General features: G+C 40.4%; 1 protein-coding gene across 1 annotated transcript; it reads right to left on the bottom strand.

The window, feature by feature from the left end:
- Positions 1-313: 313 nt before the first annotated feature.
- ODR4 (odr-4 GPCR localization factor homolog) lies at positions 314-18,941 on the bottom strand. Its single transcript, XM_069862357.1, has 14 exons — positions 18,869-18,941; positions 16,906-17,040; positions 16,343-16,474; positions 15,885-15,980; positions 15,063-15,169; positions 14,348-14,384; positions 14,095-14,235; positions 13,374-13,469; positions 12,785-12,850; positions 11,021-11,149; positions 10,263-10,353; positions 8,173-8,358; positions 2,503-2,595; positions 314-1,302 (listed from the first exon to the last, which is right to left on the bottom strand). Exons 2-14 carry the CDS (start codon positions 17,002-17,004, stop codon positions 1,235-1,237), a joined length of 1,341 nt encoding a protein of 446 aa, XP_069718458.1. The 5' UTR covers positions 17,005-17,040; positions 18,869-18,941; the 3' UTR covers positions 314-1,234.
- Between the last annotated feature and the right edge of the window lie 54 nt (positions 18,942-18,995).

The raw sequence follows: 18,995 nt of genomic DNA, 5'->3' as shown, positions 1-18,995 counted from the left end.
ATCTACATGTTAACTGCCATATTTTGAAGCATGTTACAAAATCCATCTTCTTTTATGGACAGTACTCAGTCTCCCCTGGAATCAGCTGCTTCTCCGTAATTCCATGTAATTCCTATAGGTTCCACTGTTTGCACAGAATAAATAAAATATCAAGAAAACCCATCCACAAAGCAGTCTCCATCACAACATTCACTTTCCTCTTGAGCAACACTGAGCACAAAAGATCAACGCTGTGTCCCAAAAATATTGGTACAATACTAAGAGCAGATCTTTTTCCAAATGTGAAAACAGAATAGACAAGATGAGGCAGCAGTACTTGAGATTTCTTTCCCATAGTCGCCTTTTATTAAAAGTATCCCAGTACATCCTTGATTATACTTTAGAACTGACGTGCCTTTATACAAAAAAGACATATGCAGTGGCATTAAAATGCCCTAAAATCTGGAATTCTTTTCTATTGTAGTTCAGATCCAAGTAAACATCACATTGCGTATATGAGTTACTAGAATTCTTCTCTTCTGCTCTCGTCACGGCAAGTAAACGGTAATGTTATCGCCCAGAAGAACATCCCATAATGGAAAGGGATCTGTTTACAGTCTGAAAATCCTGATTAGCAAACAATTTTGACAACTTGCATGTATTTACAAGACAATCTCACGGGCTGCCTAGGTGCAGCTGAAAACGACAGCATACCAAGAGAGTGATGATTGAATTGGAGCTGGACAGAGAAATCCTCAAGAGTTGTCAGGTAAGAGGTGGCATATACACATCTCTAAATTTCCGAGTTCTCCAGGTATTACATTTACATGCTGAATTGGTCTCATCTTGAAACTACTAGAAACTATTTGTATACCTACTATCCTAGCTAACCAGCATAACTTAAAACAATGCATATGGTGAAATGTTGGATTCATTAAATCTAATTTTTCCCCAAATAACTTTAATGGAATGAGATTTCTCTTAGCAAAGGAACCCTTAAAGCAAGAACTGTCATAGCAGGTAACTATGCTAGTCCTTCCACTAGTCTGAAAAACACCAGGAGAAGAATACTGTAACCATGTGACCCTACTTGATACAGTAAGTGCATGCTGGAAGAAGGTAACTGAGCCTATCATTACAATTTATATTGCACATCTAATTGGTGATATTTAGTTCTTAATCACTAATATATTAAACCCAGATGTTTCCACCTTGTAACTGGCCAACACTTCCAGGAAGCTCCGGTTGCTTGAGTTTAATCACTGAAGTAATTGAAAGAGAAGACCGATGCAAAGACAGCAACAGCAGCTGCTAGTACCACACCTGAAATAACAAAGGAAACGCACTGGGTGAGCGGCAAGGGCAGCACAGTCATCAGCAGCAAGGGTGTGGAGGGCAAGGGCAAGGTGAACGAGAAGCAGGAGGAGAAACAATAAGAACCACCTCAAACCCCATCTACCACTGCTAAGCCCAGATCCAAAGGTATAATGTCCAATATCTGAATTATAAAAGCTCCAAACAACATTTCTAATCAGAGCAGGATCCTTTCAGAAATCTAGCTGACTGCAGAGTAGTCCAGTTGACTCTTGTAGTTTATAGGCCATGTCCTGGCCTATAAACTCATGCACTGACCCTGCACTGCTGCTTAATCAGAGTAAGTAAAACAACACAAATGTTAAATTTTAAGAAACAAAAGCTATTAAGTTTTTCTCTTCTGTGTGGCATTACATCTATTCTGTCAGCCTCTTTGTGGCACAGCAGTCATTTTCCTCTTGATTAACACACTCATTACTGATGTGGCTGAGGAGGCAACACACAAAACCCAAAATAACTGACTGATGATTCAAAGGAAAACATTTTTACATACAAAGCAAACACACATTTCCTGCTACTGCTCTTTAATCTGCCAGTCGCTATGTTCTACTTCTAAGAGTTAAAAAAAACACAAGTTACTGTTTTGTTAACTAAAGCATAACTGTATTTTAATACAGCCAAAGCTTATAGCAAAGAGAGCGCTGAGTGCAGACAGAGATACATGAGAGTTGGATAAACCAGTACCACAGAGAAGCCGTATGTGAAAGGAGTTCTGTGGCTGGTGTTCCCTGAATTATTGCGGCTGACAATTAGCACCCAAGCCCATATGTATGCGTCAGCTTTGGAAGACGATTAGTGAGTCACTAGCCGATTTATGGATGCCTACTTCACAAAGCCATTCCACTGTGTTATTTAAGTACAGAATTATAGAAGTGGTGGCTCTCCAAAAAAGCAAGCAACCTACACGAGCCTTTTGTATTCACTTGTAGGCTGAATGAGTGCAAACGCTGGTTTTGTTCAAACTTGGGCTGTTTCTTTCTTCCCTCCCCAGAAACTCCCTGCACCAACAACACTGAAATGGTGACTTGCTTTAGAAAAGCAGCTGTATTAAGCTAGCAGCAGATTTTTAATCTCACCAGTTTATTAATAGTTCCATGGAACCTAACAGCACTGAAAGGGCCCGTTGTAGTTTCTGGATGGCCAACGTACCCATATTTTGTTGAAGTTTCAGCAGCAATGTTGCTTTTGTCAGTTGTTTCTGCGGTGTGTCATCCACATTGTCAGTAACTGGACAAATATCAACTGCATGGAAATCAAGTGAAGAAATAAATACTACATGAAAGGATAACAGTTGTGTTTTACAGTTAAGTTAATGCAAAAGGCCAAGAATTTCACACCAACTTTATAAAGAGTACATTTATGGTAGAAAAAAAAGTGTTTATCACAGTAGAGAAAATAGAGTAGCAACAGTCTAGTACTAAACAATTCTATATGGCTGGAAGAGCAGAAACAAAGAGGAAAAAATATATTTGCGAAGGAGCTCCTCATCCAAAACTCCATTTTCCACATCCTGCTTTCAGAATAACATATCCAACCCCCTTTACATAACCTAGGGAGAATATGACTACTGTGAGAGGGAATCATCAAAAGCAAACCACCTTCCAAGATCAAAGTTCGCCCTTTAAAGCCATTTGTCCACAGTTCAGGTTACATGCAAACCCCCCCTGCCAATAAAAGAATGAGCGAAGCATCCTTTCCCCATCCAGCAGCCACAAAGGCTTTTTTTTCAAAGTACAGAAATTCCTTTTTAAAGATCTCTTAACAACACACTTTCAGAGCAGGCATAGAGGACACATTCCCATTTGGAACAATTACTAAATCCTTAGACTGCTCAGCCAGGATGTGAGAGTGCTTGACTATTTTCAGACTGATGGGATTCAAACCCATAGCTATTTCCTTTCCAAAGATTCCCCTAATCACTTGGCTATATCCAGCTTGTTAGAGAGGAGGAGGAGAGAATGAAGGGGATTAATCTTGAGTCCTCTAGCTGAACCTGTTCATTTGTCCCACAAAGAACACCCGTGCTTTCGGCTACACAGCTCAGTGATAAAGCTACTTGAGGGTGGTGGGCCAAAAGTCTTCAATTTTCCTTCCTGTTCCCAGCACAGTTTGCTAAGGAATCACTGGCAATCAGAACTTCTGACAATTCAGTAGCTTCTACAACAGATATCTTTGGGACAAGTAAAGAGTAGGACAAAGTGTTTGTGCTATTGCAGTGAGATCTGATGCCTTCGGAAAGAACACAATGGGCTCACTGAGATAAGAAAAAGATTGTTCTTTTTGAGAAGATGCAGAAGGAAAACCCACAACAGTACCAGATATCAAGTTTCAGCAGTCTATGGAATACCAACTTAAATTAAAACAGACCTCCTACTTCCAGAGCGTGGTTGTCAATCACCTATAAATTACAAATTATTCAGTTGAGTAACCAGGCACATCCCTTGATGATTCATATGAAGATGATTCATGGAAAAGTACTTTCTCTATCATATCATTAACTTTGTATAATCTAGATGTGTGATCAGAAAGGTTGTTTCTGTCATCTAAGATGAGTCATATTCATGACTGTCTTCAAAATCTCAAGTCGAACTTGCACAAGATCTGCTGTTACACAAAGCACTCAAACCAGACATTTAGGACCTGTCCTTAGCTATTTTCATCCCTGAACCCACCGACTTTGAACAGGATGGATGACAGCAGAGGAATTAATAACTCTCCGATACGACACTTAACAGGATAGCAAGATATATAAACCCACAAACATCTGCATATATTATGAATAAACACAGCTTTGAGATCTCTCTGCAAGCTGCACATACACAGGAAATAAAACTAAGGACAACACTTCAGCACAAGTGGTGCTTTTCTGAAGAGAAATTATCACCTCTCTCTGAAGGCCACTGGTCCAGAATGAGCCCATAGTTTCATCATTATTTTTATTGCGAAAAGGAAAACACAGCCTCCTCTGCCTAAAATACAAGCTGAAATCTTCAACTAGGATAAGTGAACTACTAATTGTTGCGAAATAGCTTTCTTAATACCTTAAGTAGCACAGTGAGAGCACCGCATCCTCTCCAAACTGCTTAACATTTTTCAGTTCCCTAGAATATCACTTTTAAGGCAACTGACCACATTCCCTGGGTCACCTCTGAAGTCTAGATCCAGATGGTTTCTTTCCACTTTTGTTCTGATGAGCAAGTAGGACAGTTTGTGCCCTCAAACTTAATGTTTCTTTGTACCTTCATAAGAACTGATGCTCTTTTCTGACGGTAACCCCTCAGGCTGCACACCAAGGCTCTCTCATGCAGGGTAGAGGGGGAGAAGAGAAAGAAAGAAAGACCTTGAGCTATTTAGTTACCAAAGGCATTTATGCCATTAAGTTACGAAAGATTTGCATTTGAGGCAGCTGTGGTATAAATCACAGAGTTTTCAAAAGCCGATGCTTTCTAGTACCAACTAAATAATTCCTCAATTCTTCATTAATGCTTCGATTTGCTGACAAAGATGGAAAGTGATTACAGCAATCTTATTTTTGTTCACCTGCACAACTCCGCTTCTACTTCCCCACCGAGGAAGAGCAGGGATTGAGTAAAGCCAACCATAAATGCTGAGCTTTCAACTGCCTGTATTAAAGTACCAAATACCTTGGAATTGCAGTGTTAGAGCCATTTAGAGCTTTCAATCATAAACAGGTCTGGTTTTACTTTTTATTTGCGATGTCACTTTTAAAGCGTGACCAGTAGTGCCCTCACTGGAGGACTGTGCAAGTAATCAAGAGAATGAAGTGTAGGAGACAGCAACAGAGGCCAGACTAAGGAAGCACATAAACCCAACCTTCTCAAAATACCTTTCTTTTATACGTTTTGACTAAAAGCTGCTAAAAAAATAAGCCTTTTGTCCACAGTGACTAGATCATCTTCTTCTCAAGCACATATTTTAAAGAGTAACAACAACAAAAAAGAAATTATTTGAAAAGCCTGCTCATGTTATTGAATTTTAAACAATTCTTTTTATCAGCAAACTTTCCTTGGAACTTCACCATCAACAGCATTTGCAGTTAGTTCAAGGTTGCAGCCTAAGACCACAGGAATTCCCATACAAACAGAATGGTTGATGTCAAAATTCACTACAAACCAGTTTTTATACCATTACTGAGTTAATAAAGACAATGCCAAGCCCTGAGAAACACCAAATGCTACCTGAATTGGAATGACACATGGAAAAAGCTTTCACACAAGGGAAACCCCTAATTCACACTATGGCACAAAAACATGTTTGCAGCAATACTGAGACATTTCATAGAATCATTGAATCACAGAATGGTTTGGGTTGGAAAGGTTACCTTAAAGATCATCCAGTTCCAACTCCCCTGCCATGGGCAGGGCACGTCCCACTGGATTTAGTTGTCCAAGATCCCACCCAACCTGGCCTTGAACACCTCCAGGGATGGGGCAGCCACAGCTTCCCTGGGCAACCTAGCCAGGGCCTCCCCAACCCCCATCATAAAGAGTTCCTTCCTAATGTCTAGTCTAAATCTTCCTCCTTCCAATTTAAAGCCATTCCCCCTTGTCCTATCACTCCAGGCCTTTGTAAAACATCCCTCTCCAGCTTTCCTGGAGCCCCTCTTTCAGTACTGGAAGCTGCTCTATGGTCTCCTTCTCTTCTCCAGGCTGAACAACCCCAACTCTCTCAGCCTGTCTTCACAGCACAGATACTCCAGCCCTTAGATCATCTCCATGGCCTCCTCTGGACCCATTCCAACAGTTCCATATCCTTCTTATGTTGGGGATTCCAGAACTAATTTCCGAAAAAGCCTTCCCGGTGTTAATAAATGTGCATATATAACCTGCGATTTTAACAAACCACAACCTAATTACGCCATAACAATAACTAGCAGAATCAAAGAGCATTGTGCCGATAGCTGTATTACTCTCATCACTATGAACACAACACATTCTACAGACAAACTTTAAGATGTTCCCTGAGACAAAGCCAGTCTCTTGGGTATTTCCACAATCCTCTGTGTGTTTCTCCCCCCTCCTCTTCCATGCACAGGCTTTAAGAAAATCAATCCCACACACCGAGCTATTTTCAGCAAGTTACAAACTCATTTTGTGAGCTATCTGGACATCACGACATATGTATTATTGGCATCAAATCTTTATGATGCATCACTGTTTGTCTAATCGTGCTTTCTTCCCTCTCCCAATCACACATCCTTACATAAGCAATAAACCTAACAGAACCACCTCTCTTCCTCCCACACCAAACTCCAATGCTACAACAATATTAATTTGCTTCCCTATGTGATACTACTTCTTAAAGCTCAGTGTTAATTAGCTTTAAGATTATTAAAGTTACTTTTACAAAGCAAGAGAGATTTTTATTTGTTTTCTTATTTCTCTTGATGTTCTTGAGCTGTGTATGTCTTTTACTTCTCAAAATAATGAGTCAGATTCAGAGCTAACAGGGTTAGGTAAAGTCTGGGGAAAACTGATTAATTCAGAAAGATGTAAGAATTTATGGTTAGCTCTGAAATTAAGAAACTCAACGCCCCCCCCCCCCCCAAGTAAACCAGCAGGTCAAGCAGAACATCAGTAATCAGAGTTTGCACTATGCTGCAAGCTCCTGGATACATTTCCCATTTTTGTCCCTAAATACCAACACCAAAAAGCGCTCACAATTCTTATCTGGGAATCAGCATAAATTTTAAAAAATTTAAAACTATAACCTGCAGCTCCTATTCATGTTGATGGGGGTAGAAAGGGGAGGAATGGGGGATTGAGCAGCCTTGTCAAGTGGGAGGTGTCCCTGCCCATCGCAGAGGGGTTGGAACTGGATGATCTTTTAAGGTGCCTTCCAACCCTAACTATTCTATGAAATATCTTCTATAAGATCTCACAAAGTATTATTAGATTCATTTCAACAACAGATTTGACTCCTACACTGAAATCAAAGTCACATGGGGAAAAAAAACACAACAGGAAACAATATAAACCACAAACATTCAGAAAAAGCAAGTCGGTAACTAGATCTCAGCAAAATATCTGTATTAAAAGGAATATAACAATCTCATAATGAGATCATAAACTTATATGACATCCAGTAGAAAATTAAAAGCTCTCTCGATTTTCTTTCTGTTTGGGGTGAATTGTAAAACTTCAGGTTTGGGCACTGCATTTGATATATAAATTAAAACACTCAGAACAAAGAAAGGTACTTTGTATTCTTGAAAAAGTCAGGTTTTAGCATTACAACTTCCTGAAAAACACATTAATCTACATATATTTTTTGCTGATAGCATTTTTAAAGAATTTTTAAACACGTAGTGAAAAACCAATAGATTTAAGCACTCAACTACTTATTCCAAAACATTCTAAGTAGTAGCAAAACCACTCAGCTCTAACAAAGCTGAACTACAGAAAAAGTCACTCAAATGTAAAGCTTCACAGGATTTTCTCACCGTTTATTGGCCAATAATAGAATCACTTCTAACTCATGCAGTGTAATTCATGCAAATCTTGTTTAAACATGCATTTCATGAACTGCAACCACGGCTGCGCAGATAATGCAGGGAAAGAGCAGAATATTTGAGAGGGGAGAGGTCTGTTACAAGCCAACCACAGAAACTGCAAAAACCCTTACTGTTTTTCACAAATATATTTAAGCTGTTATTACACTAATACAAACCCTTAGGCACTGATATGAAGTAAGCCAGCTTTAAGCTTATCCATAGCTGGATAAAACTGGCTATGCCATTAGTCAACACTTTCATAACCCATGATGCAGTCCACCCTGGTCCTCAGCTGCGATATTTACCTGTGTTCATCTCCTCTGCTACGTGGATATCTTCAGCCTGCACAGACTGATCCAACATCTCAACAAAACGTTCCTGAATTTCTCCAGCGGCCTCATCACCAAACTTATAATCACTGAGCATCACACTGGATCCAGGGACAGGGACAAACAGTCTCTGAGGTAAGACGTGATATTCCCTCTCAAAATCTAAAAGAAAAGAGGGGAAAAAAATACCATTCAAATAAAACCCTTGCCATTTGTTGTAAGACTTCTCATTAATCTCTGGCCAAAAGATAAAGCTATTGCAAAAGAACTGCTCAAGGCTTCTATGTAAAAATCCTCCTTTCAGGCATGGCTTCTTTAGTCGTTACCATTTTATGCAAGTTGTGGCTGCTATTATGTTGATTTACGTTCTTACATTAATCTCTCCAGAAATACCTGAGACAACTCTAAAACAGACCATAAAATGTTACCCAGACCTTTTTCCATGATTAGGATGACAAGCAAATGGATGCTGGGAAAGACAGCAGATAAGAATGTGCTTGGAGCAGCACACAATTTCAACACCACAGAGGATTGCAAACCCTTGGCTGCGTTACACTGTACTTCAAACAACAAGCTACAGGCGCCTCCTAAAGAGGAAATGGAAAACTGCACACAACTGAAAACAAGTTCAAACCATGTAGGCTAGATAAAGCTGGTTAACCCCCAAACAAATCGTATTATCCTAAAGCAGATGGCAATTCTGCAAAGGAATAAATTTTATTACACAATCAACCTGTTTGCATTTCTTTTCTATGTTTTCTAACATCACTACCAGAGTATCTTTCAAAAGGCTTTCCATTAGATAAAATCTTCCAATTGGTGTTTGTAAAAATAAAAAAAACCAAAAAACATTGCACTGACTCAAAGAAGTTTAAAGAATCACCCAGTGTGAGCCAGGAGACCCGGTCTCAGAATACAACCCTTCGGTTTATAATTATAGAATCACAGAATAGAAAAGATTCATAGAATAGTTTGGGTTGGAAGGGACCTCAAAGATCATCCAGTTCCACGCCCTGCCATGGGCCGGGACACCTCCCACTGGATCAGGGTCTCCAAGCCCCATCCAACCTGGCCTTGAACACCTCCAGGGATGGGGCAGCCACACAATTCCTGGGCAACCTGGGCCAGGGCCTCACCACCCTCATGGTGAAGAAATTCCTCCTTCTGTCTAGTCTAAATCTGCTCCTCTCCAGTTTATACCCATTGCCCCTCACCCTGTCACTCCAAGCCTTTGTGAAGAGTCCCTCTCCAGCTTTCTTGTAGCCCCTTCAGGTATTGGAATACAATCATGATAGGAAGTTTGATTTTCACCAGATCAATCTGCATTGTGACGCAGCCACTGCGTGGTGCTCTGTTAGAGACAACCTAATGCAATCCAGCAATTCTTCATGAAGCAGAAATAAGATCCATTTATCTAAAAGACACAAAGCCTGTAAAATAGTATCTGATGAAGAGAAATAAGTTCAGGGGGCAGAGACAACACAATGATATTTGTACACTTAGTTAAAAAAAACCCAACAAGACACTTCCTCACAGCCTATTCACCACATAAAAAGACATTTAATTTAATGGATATGAACTACTGAACTTCAGAGCTAGCGTTCATAACACAAGTGATACAAAAACATGGAAGGCCATATCCAGCTGGTTCTTTTAATCCTACCAACTTCGAACACACTGCAGTATTAATACAAATACCATACAATCATTTAAAAATCCCAAAATTTCAAATGCGCAAGTCACAGTTACCCCTTCAGTGACAGGAATTTCAACTACAGAGGTTTTAAAACTTACAAAATTTCCAATCAGTGACAAAGAAGATGAAATTGCATTTTGTGGTCATGAGAACTGAAAACAAACTTGTGATGAAAGCTGTGATGCTAAAGAACATATCCAAACTCGACAAGAATTCCCTGGATTTAAGAAAAATCAAGGTTGCCAAACAAATTCTGCCATTTGCTTTTTATTCTGCTCTAACCATGCTGTAACTTCAATACATCAGCAGAATTCCCTACAACAACCAAATTTCACTGCAAATGTAAGCAGGTTTGTTTTTTTCCACCTACTTTTTTTGTGAGGTCCTTCATTTATGATCAGATCTTCGAACAGTATTTCACACCGATCACTCAATGTGTTTATTATGTCTCTTTTCAAAGCCTGCAAGGACAAAGCAAAACCATAAATAACATAAAAAGCATTTGCAAAATTTTTGTCTATTAAGAAAGAACAAAAGCCCCTCTAGGTTTAACCCATGTTGAAAGAACAGTTTTTCACAGAAAATAAAAACCTTAGAAAGACTTTTTTTGAAGTCCAATCAAGGGAAGGCAACATCAAAAGAATGAAAATCAAAAAAGGAAAAGCATATGAAAAGGTGAGGAAAATTTTAGCACTGTTAGAATAAGAACTGACAACATCTAGACGTTAACATTGAAGACAAAGAAAATTAATCACAATATATTGACTCAGTATGAAATGGGGGAAATCACTGAACAAATAGATCTGTGTTTTCCCTCTAACATCGAAAAACAGCCTGTAAAGTTTTGTTAACTAGGAAAAGTCTTCAAAGCCTGGTTACAGTGACAATTTGTGCAAAGGTTCACCAGAGAACAGCCTTACCAAGAGGAGACCCATCTTCTAGAGGTGAAAAGGGATCTGAACCCAACACACACGCACACGGACGGTTCCTAAAACAATCCCCGTGTTCAAGGGGATGAACATCCTAACCCCAGCTTAGACCATGTCATTTCAGCAAAGAAAAAGCAGTATGACAAATTTCATGCGTTGCAGAAAATCTTTTCTGAAGCACTAACAACCTGTCCACTACCTGAACAGCTTCTTTAACTTTTGGCTTGTTGTTATGTACGTAGGCTCTGCATTTCACAGCACCTCGGAGATTTATGGAACCACTGCAGACCTGGACTGTAGCTGTTGATCTAGGACTTGAACCCTGGGACTGAAAAATAAACATTTCAGTTTTATCTTGTTACCAAGGCACTTGAGCATGAGTAACAAAAAACAGAGCTAGGAAATTAACAGCATACCTTGAGATGTTTACACATAGTCTAGTTTTGTTAGTTAAGACTGAAAATCCTTCTAGTTTTCAACTAGGGGAAATTATTTACTTTTAAAGGTTATTTCTTTTAAACAATGAAGTTTGTACGTTTACTACACGGTCAGCATAGCCTACAGTAACCCAAAAGTCATCCCTTTTGTTAGCACTCAGTTACAAATCGGGTCACATTGAGAACAGTATCAATCTGTTGCCTTGAAATATTTACCCTAATTATCACAGCAAGTGTGCTGTATGAAGCACCTGAACACAACACCTGGAAACACGGGAATGCATAAACTACCCCCGCCAAAATAAAAAAGTGTCCTTTCCTGTTCAGCGAAGCTGTGGCTGCCCCATCCCTGGAGGTGTTCAAGGCCAGGTTGGATGGGCCTTGGGCAGCCTGATCCAGTAGGAGGTGTCCCTGCCCATGGCAGGGGGGTTGGAATTAGATGATCTTTAAGGTCCCTTCCACCTCAAACCGTTTTATGATTCTTTGAGGCCATTAACCACTGGAACAATGTCACAACAAAAGGCACAGATACTCATTAAGTCTTTAAAATGGCATTTTATAAATTTCTAAAAGTTTTGCTAAACATAAATTTAGAGAAAGCAGGAACCACGTGACAAAACAGGACGGTCAGTGCTGTGCAAGAAGCCCACAAAACAATGCCTAGAAACATCTCGACTTCAGGAAAAGCCCCCGAAATCAGGGTTCAAGTGGGCATAACCTCCAGTAGTGAGGAAACTCCTGACACAGACCTAACAGCTCGAGACTATGATTCAGCTCACAGGATCTGTACCTTAATCCAAGGCCAGTGACTGAGTTTTGACAAAAGTATCCAAGTAAATGCCCATAGCTAGCAGTGGGAAGGGCAAGCAGAGGGGCAATACTGAACTTCTGAATGATGAAAATGGGTTGTTTAGCCTGGAGAAGAGGAGGCTGAGGGGAGACCTCATTGCTCTCTACAACTACCTGAAAGGAGGTTGTGGAGAGGAGGGTGCTGGGCTCTTCTCCCAAGTGACAGGGGACAGGACGAGAGGGAATGGCCTCAAGCTCCACCAGGGGAGGTTTAGGCTGGACGTTAGGAAAAAATTTTTTACGGAAAGGGTCATTGGGCACTGGAACAGGCTGCCCAGGGAGGTGGTTGAGTCACCTTCCCTGAAGGTGTTTAAGGGACGGGTGGACGAGGCACTGAGGGGCATGGTTTAGTGATTGATAGGAATGGTTGGACTTGATGATCCGGTGGGTCTCTTCCAACCTGGTGATTCTATGAAATGTCACCTTGAAATCAACAAATGCAGCACACACAGGTATGCTACTATAAATTAATTAGTTTGCAGGATTTCATTCCTACAACCAATTTCTCACATACTCCTCACAGCTGTACTGTGCAACTCCTTGACAACGCAGTTAACATAGCATGAGACTTTCCAAACAGACAAAATATGCAAATAGGTCCAGTGTCACAGTCAATATCCACGAGGAAGTAAAAAGATAACAGAGAGTTTATCCTTTACAAACCACTAAATACTTACCAACTGTGTCAGAACTTTGACATCAGAGAACTGAGTGCTGGGTTGAGTATTTCCTTTTAACTTTTTCTGAGGAGAAGAAAAAGTGTGTGAGTTACAAAACAGGAAAAAGAAAAAATCTCCCTGAACCAAAATCTCCTCGCTATGGCATAAGAAGTGCCTGGTTAACAGCTTTTAAGAGAGAAATATGGCACGGAGAAAACAGCCATGAGAATATAATTAAAAAAAATAAAAGGAGAGATAAATGCATCAGTCAAACAATGTGTTTGCACTCTCTGTTAAATGTTTATACGTGCATAGGTCCTAGAAATCTCATCGTCTACCTTCACACCTTATTCGCATTCTTTTACAAGGAGACATCGTGTGGAAAAATTTTTAGTCAGACTTCACATATGATTATTGTGTTGGTATTGACAGAGGAAAAAGACGTAATTTGCAGCAATGAAGATAGGAACACAAGTAGATGTGCTCACCAGTTACCTGAAAGGAACCCATTAAATGAACAAGTACTGTACAGAAGATGTGTCAGACAGTGCTGGAGGTTCCAACTATCCATCTGTCAAAGCTAAATTTCTTGCAGTTTGGTACTCACCTGCCCTTCCAGCAGTTCTGCATCACCATCCTTCACTTGTCCATTGATCAGAAAAACACTGTCTTCTATTTGTTTTGACCATCGATTTAATCCATTCTTTAAAAAAGCAAAACCCCAAAAATCTCATAAGAGAGAGGAAAGAGAATTTCACTAGAAGAGTTGAACAGTATTGTGTTGAAAATTAAAGAAATATACATTTCAACAGTTACTTTGAGAGTTTAAGTCTCTGAAAAATCTGTCTTTATGTTTGTCCAAAGCTAAATGTTAAATCCAAAACCTTAAGAATATATCCATTAAGAAACGAGAATTTCAAAATACTGAAGCGCTACGCCAGGGATGTGACTTTGGTAGAGAGGGATGCAGTCAATTCAAAGTCAATTCATATTACAAGCACCCCATACCTCTGTTCTAATTGGATGTGACCTTTCACTAGGTGAAGCAGAAAAGATTTCAGCTGAAATACTCATGACAATTGCTAAATAAGTTTGAGCAATGGAAACCGCCCACACCAAGGATAGCAGAAGAAAAGCTACCAGTACTTCCATACCATGAACGCTTCACAGTAACTTCCTGTGACCTTTAAAAGATTAACTACCAAAATTCTCCGCTGATTACACCTACTTGTCTACTCACACTATTCAAATCTTTCTCTCTCATTTGATTTTCAATAGAAAAAGTAGTGTAGAGACCAGATACACAACTGGTGCAGCTGGGCAGTTACCTTGGTGTTCTTCTCCAGGTCATGGTTTGGTGAAGTAGCAAGAAGTGGAATGTGAATATTAACATTTACTGTGCAGTCCAAAGCTAACCAGGAAGCAGAGAGAGCACTCTGATATTTCCAGTCTGCTGGTTTAGCTGAACTCTGACGGCAGAAAGAAGTAATAAAGCATCTGTATGAAACATCGTATAACTCACTGAAAAATTACTTGTCACACATTAAAAGCTGCACACAACACACAGGATGACAAGCTTACCTTTGGATCTTGTACATCATAGGTTCGGCAAACTACTCTTTGCTACTTAAAGAAAAAGATCCAGTGAAAAATAAAAAAAAAAACTAGTAAGAACAATTTGCCATTAACTTCGTCCTTTACTTAACTTCTTTGTTGAGCTACTTTATGCTCTGAAGGAAGTTTCCACATTTCATTAATGTAAAGAAGTGGAAAAGCATTTGACTGTAAACTCCAGCTACCACAGTGATGCTGTCCCATCTCTTACAAACATATTAAGATCAATAGCTATTCAAATGGAGAACACCAATGCACCAGTTTGCAGTTTGTCCTTTCCTCTCTTACCTCTCTAATGAAAAACTTTCCTTTCCCTCCTTGTATTATTTTATTATCGACAGAGCAGCATTCTTCTGCAGCACTAGTACAGATGCCACATGCCCGCTAGCTCCTCACTTCCATGGAAATCTCACTGGTAAATGCAAGCTCAAGAAGCTACACAGCACATTAGATATTTTCTTCAATTTATGCAAACCAAAACTGACCAGGGAAAGCAGAATTTGATACTACTACACATATATATCAAACAGTAAGAAATGATGGAAACCTTGCGTGGATAGGAGGGTCAATAGTCTTACTTAATCAGAAAACTTCATGGTTACAGCTTCCTGATCTATGCCTGAACCCAAACAGCTGCTGGGGGTAGCAGGCTCACTCAATAAACCTTGCTTATAAAGGATACTTCTTTGTAGCAGAACAAATTTGAAGAGCTGCTCTGTCTGAGACCTCCTCGTCCGCGGGTTTCCAGAGTCGCCTTTTAGTCAAGGACTTTTCCACTGAGAAGATTAGCTAAAGATTAAAAAAGTATTATAGATTTTTTCCACAAAAATAATTCATTATCATTTCAGGAAAACAGTCTGGCACTAAAGTTCTAAGACCAAGTGATATCGCTATTATGTATAAAGGGAAATACAGCTTACAACATGCCACCAAAACATCATGTTAACAAAATATTCAACAAAGGTTCATAGGCAACTACTTCAAAGCAAAAGTTGCTTGTGATATCTTAATTCAGCTTCCTTATAAATTGAACTAAGCAACACACACTCACATATTAAACTTGCATGCTTTTTTCCTTACAAAATCATTACAGCTTTGTATCTATGGATTGAAGATCTGGAAAGACAGCTGTGCTAAACAGCTACCAATTCAAAGGTAATGTGTTACCATTATTATCAATTGTGCTACAAGGACTTAGCTTAATACAAACCTTGAGAACACTTTCCTTATGCTAGAACACCTACTTTCAGCAAACACAGTAAGACTTGCTACTTCAGTAACAAAAATCACAAGAAAAAGAATATTAGCAAATCAGACTGGTACAGTCCCACAAGAAGGTGATTTCTGAGGTTTCAGTCTCAAAATCACACATCAAACCAGAATATTCATGCTTTCAGAAAAAAAAAAACAACAAGAAAACAACCATATATAGTAAAGACAATGATAGAAATTATCCAGCCACACCTAAAGATATTCCTGTCTTTCCAGCAGGAAGCATCCTTACCTTGCGCAAAGCATTTTGACTCTCTTTTGACAGTTCTGGAGTTGCAATAATAAATACACCAAGAACTAATAAGCCTCCAGGAAGCATTCTAGAAACCTTAAAAATAGAAATGAACTTGTATTAACAGGAATCAGAGCAACTAACTAACCCCACATAGCAATATTTTCTAATGAGACAAGTATGCAACAAGAAATAAAGTAAGCCAGACTGATTTTCACTTATGGGTTCCTCTCAAATGTAGAGCATAGCACCTTGCCTATTTTCTAGCTTATCAAGTCTCTGTTCATCATAAACTTTGAAAATAATACAGGTAGTTTGGTTCAAAATATCTCTGCCTAGTTTGGTTAGGGAGGTTCTTTCCTCTGAGAAAAAGGCACACAAGGGATGAGATTTTGGTTTTTAAGTCTTTATTTCCTTTTTGTACCTCCCACCCCCTTAAATAACTCCCACTGTAGTACCTGACTGGCGTGTGTAGTTACCCATTCTTCATCAACAGATGCCAATTTTGAAGGACTGATGCTCTCTTCCTTCTGCTCTTCCTTTGGAGGCGTTCGAACAGCCCGAATTACGTAGTCTCTTTGTGCAGAACACTTCCAAGAACATCAATATAAGCAAATATACCATGAGGTTGATATCAAGTCTTAGAATATCCTGTGTAACATAGTAACTGAAAGGCCTGCTTTGCAGTAGGTACAGTTAAACTTTACAGTAATCTGTTATACAAATAATCCCTTCATGAATTTGCCTTTGCCTTCAAGAGTTGTTTAGTGATAAGGTTTATCTTTAAGATTTTAATTTCTTTTCTGCATGTGAACATCTTTCACAAGACAATTTTAAGAGACTTGCGTAGTTGGTTGACGCTGCAAACCCTTTACAGAAGTCCCCTCTGGTCAGTGCCACCCTCCTGCACTACACAAGCTCAATGTGACATTCATGGACTTATCCCAGACAATTAAACCCTAGGGGGTTGTCTCCAGTTAGCATGAATGAATGGAACAGACTTCACACGTTGCACACTTACCTGCCCTATTAACAGACCAGTGACATAAGGCCTTAATTTTGTGCTGAGGTCTGAAAGATACTGCCCAACGGCTTCCTCAACAAAGTAAGTTCTACCCATTGCTGCAGGTTTAAGACTAAATATTGTAGTTTCAACCTAAAAAACAAAGTCAAAGGAATCATAAATACACTCGTTAGATGAAAAAAAAGAGTCTCACACAAAGATCTTTAAGATCTTTATCTGTCAACAGGTTCAAGTAGCTTTACGATCTGCAAGTTTGGGGGTTTTTACATGAATAGCACAGTTCTGTACACTACAGGAAGCAGTATGTGGCCCTTATTTGAAAGAAAATTGTTTTAAATACCTGCCACTGAAATGACATGGCAAGTCATGCAAGCAAATGTTAGGGAAAAACATGCCTGCAAGGAACAACTTCTTGCTGCATCGTGTTTCATCAGAGACCAGAAAATACCACATGCATTTCTGCATTCACGTTCCTCTTTAAGGGACTTGCTGCATTCCACACGTGCAATGAAACATGCTGTGCACAATTTCCAGTCCAATTCCTAAGGCATTCACAGAATCACAGAATGTCCCGAGTTGGAAGGGACCCATAAGGATCATTGAGTCTGCCTCCTGTCCCTGCAAAGGACACCTCAACATTCACACCATGGGGCTGAGGGCCTTGGCCAAACGCTTCTAGAATATTGTCAGGCTCCATGCCCTGACTGCTTCCCCAGGATCTGTTCCAGTGCTCTACCACCCTCTCGGGGAAGAACCTTTTCTTAATGTCCAACCTAACCCTCCCCTGGCACATCTCCCTGCCATTCCCTCAGGTCCTGTCCTTGGTCACCAGAGAGAAGAGCTCAGTGCCTGCTTCTCCTCTTGTGAGGAGGCAGTAAACTGCAATGAGGTCTCCCCTCAGTTTCCTCTTCTCCAGGCTGAACAGATCAGGTGGCTTCAGCTGCTCCTCATACTGCTTCCCCTCTAAACTCTTCACCAACTCAGTGTCCTTCTCTGGACTCTCTCCAGTAGCTTTAGATCCCTTTTATCCTGTGGTGCCCAAAACTGCACATGGCACTCAAGGTGAGGCTGCACAAGTGGGAACAGAGCAGGACAATCCCCTCGCTTGAGCAGCTAGCAGTGCCGTGCTTGATGTACATTGTTCAAAGCACGTACAAAACACAGCATCTGCGTGTTACCCAAAGGGCCATCTACAATGCTCCCACCAGTACCCACAGGAATGCAGAACCCAGGAGATGCGTACTACCATGGACACTGCTCCCACCCACGCAGAACTGCTCTGAAACCAGCTTCATGCACTGAGAACTGTCAAAATCACCTGTGAAGCCAACAAGCCCACAAGGTGGAAGCAAATGGCACTCACACAAAGTACACAAACCACACAGGAAGGGTGGAGCAGAGGCTGTGGGTTGGGGTGAGGAGGAAGGCTGGCATCTGACACAAAAAATGCCAGCAAATCAACTCTCTAAGACTCAATCTGGAGTTTCAGAAAAGCACACACCATTTATCAGACCTCGTCAACATGAGGGAATGATCTTCACCGTTTGTGTGCAGTGAGACAAGAGCTGGGATAGAACAGATTTCCCACTTCTACACACAAGTATAAATTTTCAGAGCAATCTAAGGCATATTCTATTCCTTTCCGAGGACTCGTTTTAGTGGTATTGTGAACTTCACAACAGTCAAAAGTCTTGCTAATTTACAGTTCTGAAGCCAGCTCGGCCTGACCTTGCATTTGAGATGGGGAGAGGCTGCAAACAGAGAGGATTAGAGAAGAAGAGCCCTCTGTTCAGCACAGATCACACTGAACACAAGACGTTATCATCTCTAAAGACGATACTTGACAGAAAACTTGCTCTCGGAGGGACATTCTGCCTGACTTTCAAAAAAAAAACCCGCAATAACTCAGATTAAACTTAACTAAACCGCAAATACTGCCTTGTTTCTCACAGTAACGCACCTCTCCTCCCGCTCGGGGCCGGGCAGGGGCCGCCGCTCCTCCCGCTCCTCCGCCGCACCGAGGCGGGAGCCGCGTCACCGCCAGCGCCCGGCGCGCCGTGATGATGCACATCCGCCCGGGGCCAAGC

Source organism: Phaenicophaeus curvirostris, chromosome 8 (genome assembly GCF_032191515.1).
Source record: "Phaenicophaeus curvirostris isolate KB17595 chromosome 8, BPBGC_Pcur_1.0, whole genome shotgun sequence".
Lineage (NCBI taxonomy): Eukaryota > Metazoa > Chordata > Aves > Cuculiformes > Cuculidae > Phaenicophaeus > Phaenicophaeus curvirostris.
This window is presented reverse-complemented; position numbering and strand designations above follow the sequence as displayed.

Coding starts and splice junctions, on each gene's coding strand:
- ODR4 (XM_069862357.1), bottom strand. CDS start 17,004: ATGGGTAGAACTTACTTTGTTGAGGAAGCCGTTGGGCAGTATCTTTCA. Junction 15,981..16,342: donor TAACTACACACGCCAGTCAG/GTACTACAGTGG, acceptor TCTATTTTTAAG/GTTTCTAGAATGCTTCCTGG. Junction 8,359..10,262: donor TGAAGGACCTCACAAAAAAA/GTAGGTGGAAAA, acceptor CTTTTCTTTTAG/ATTTTGAGAGGGAATATCAC.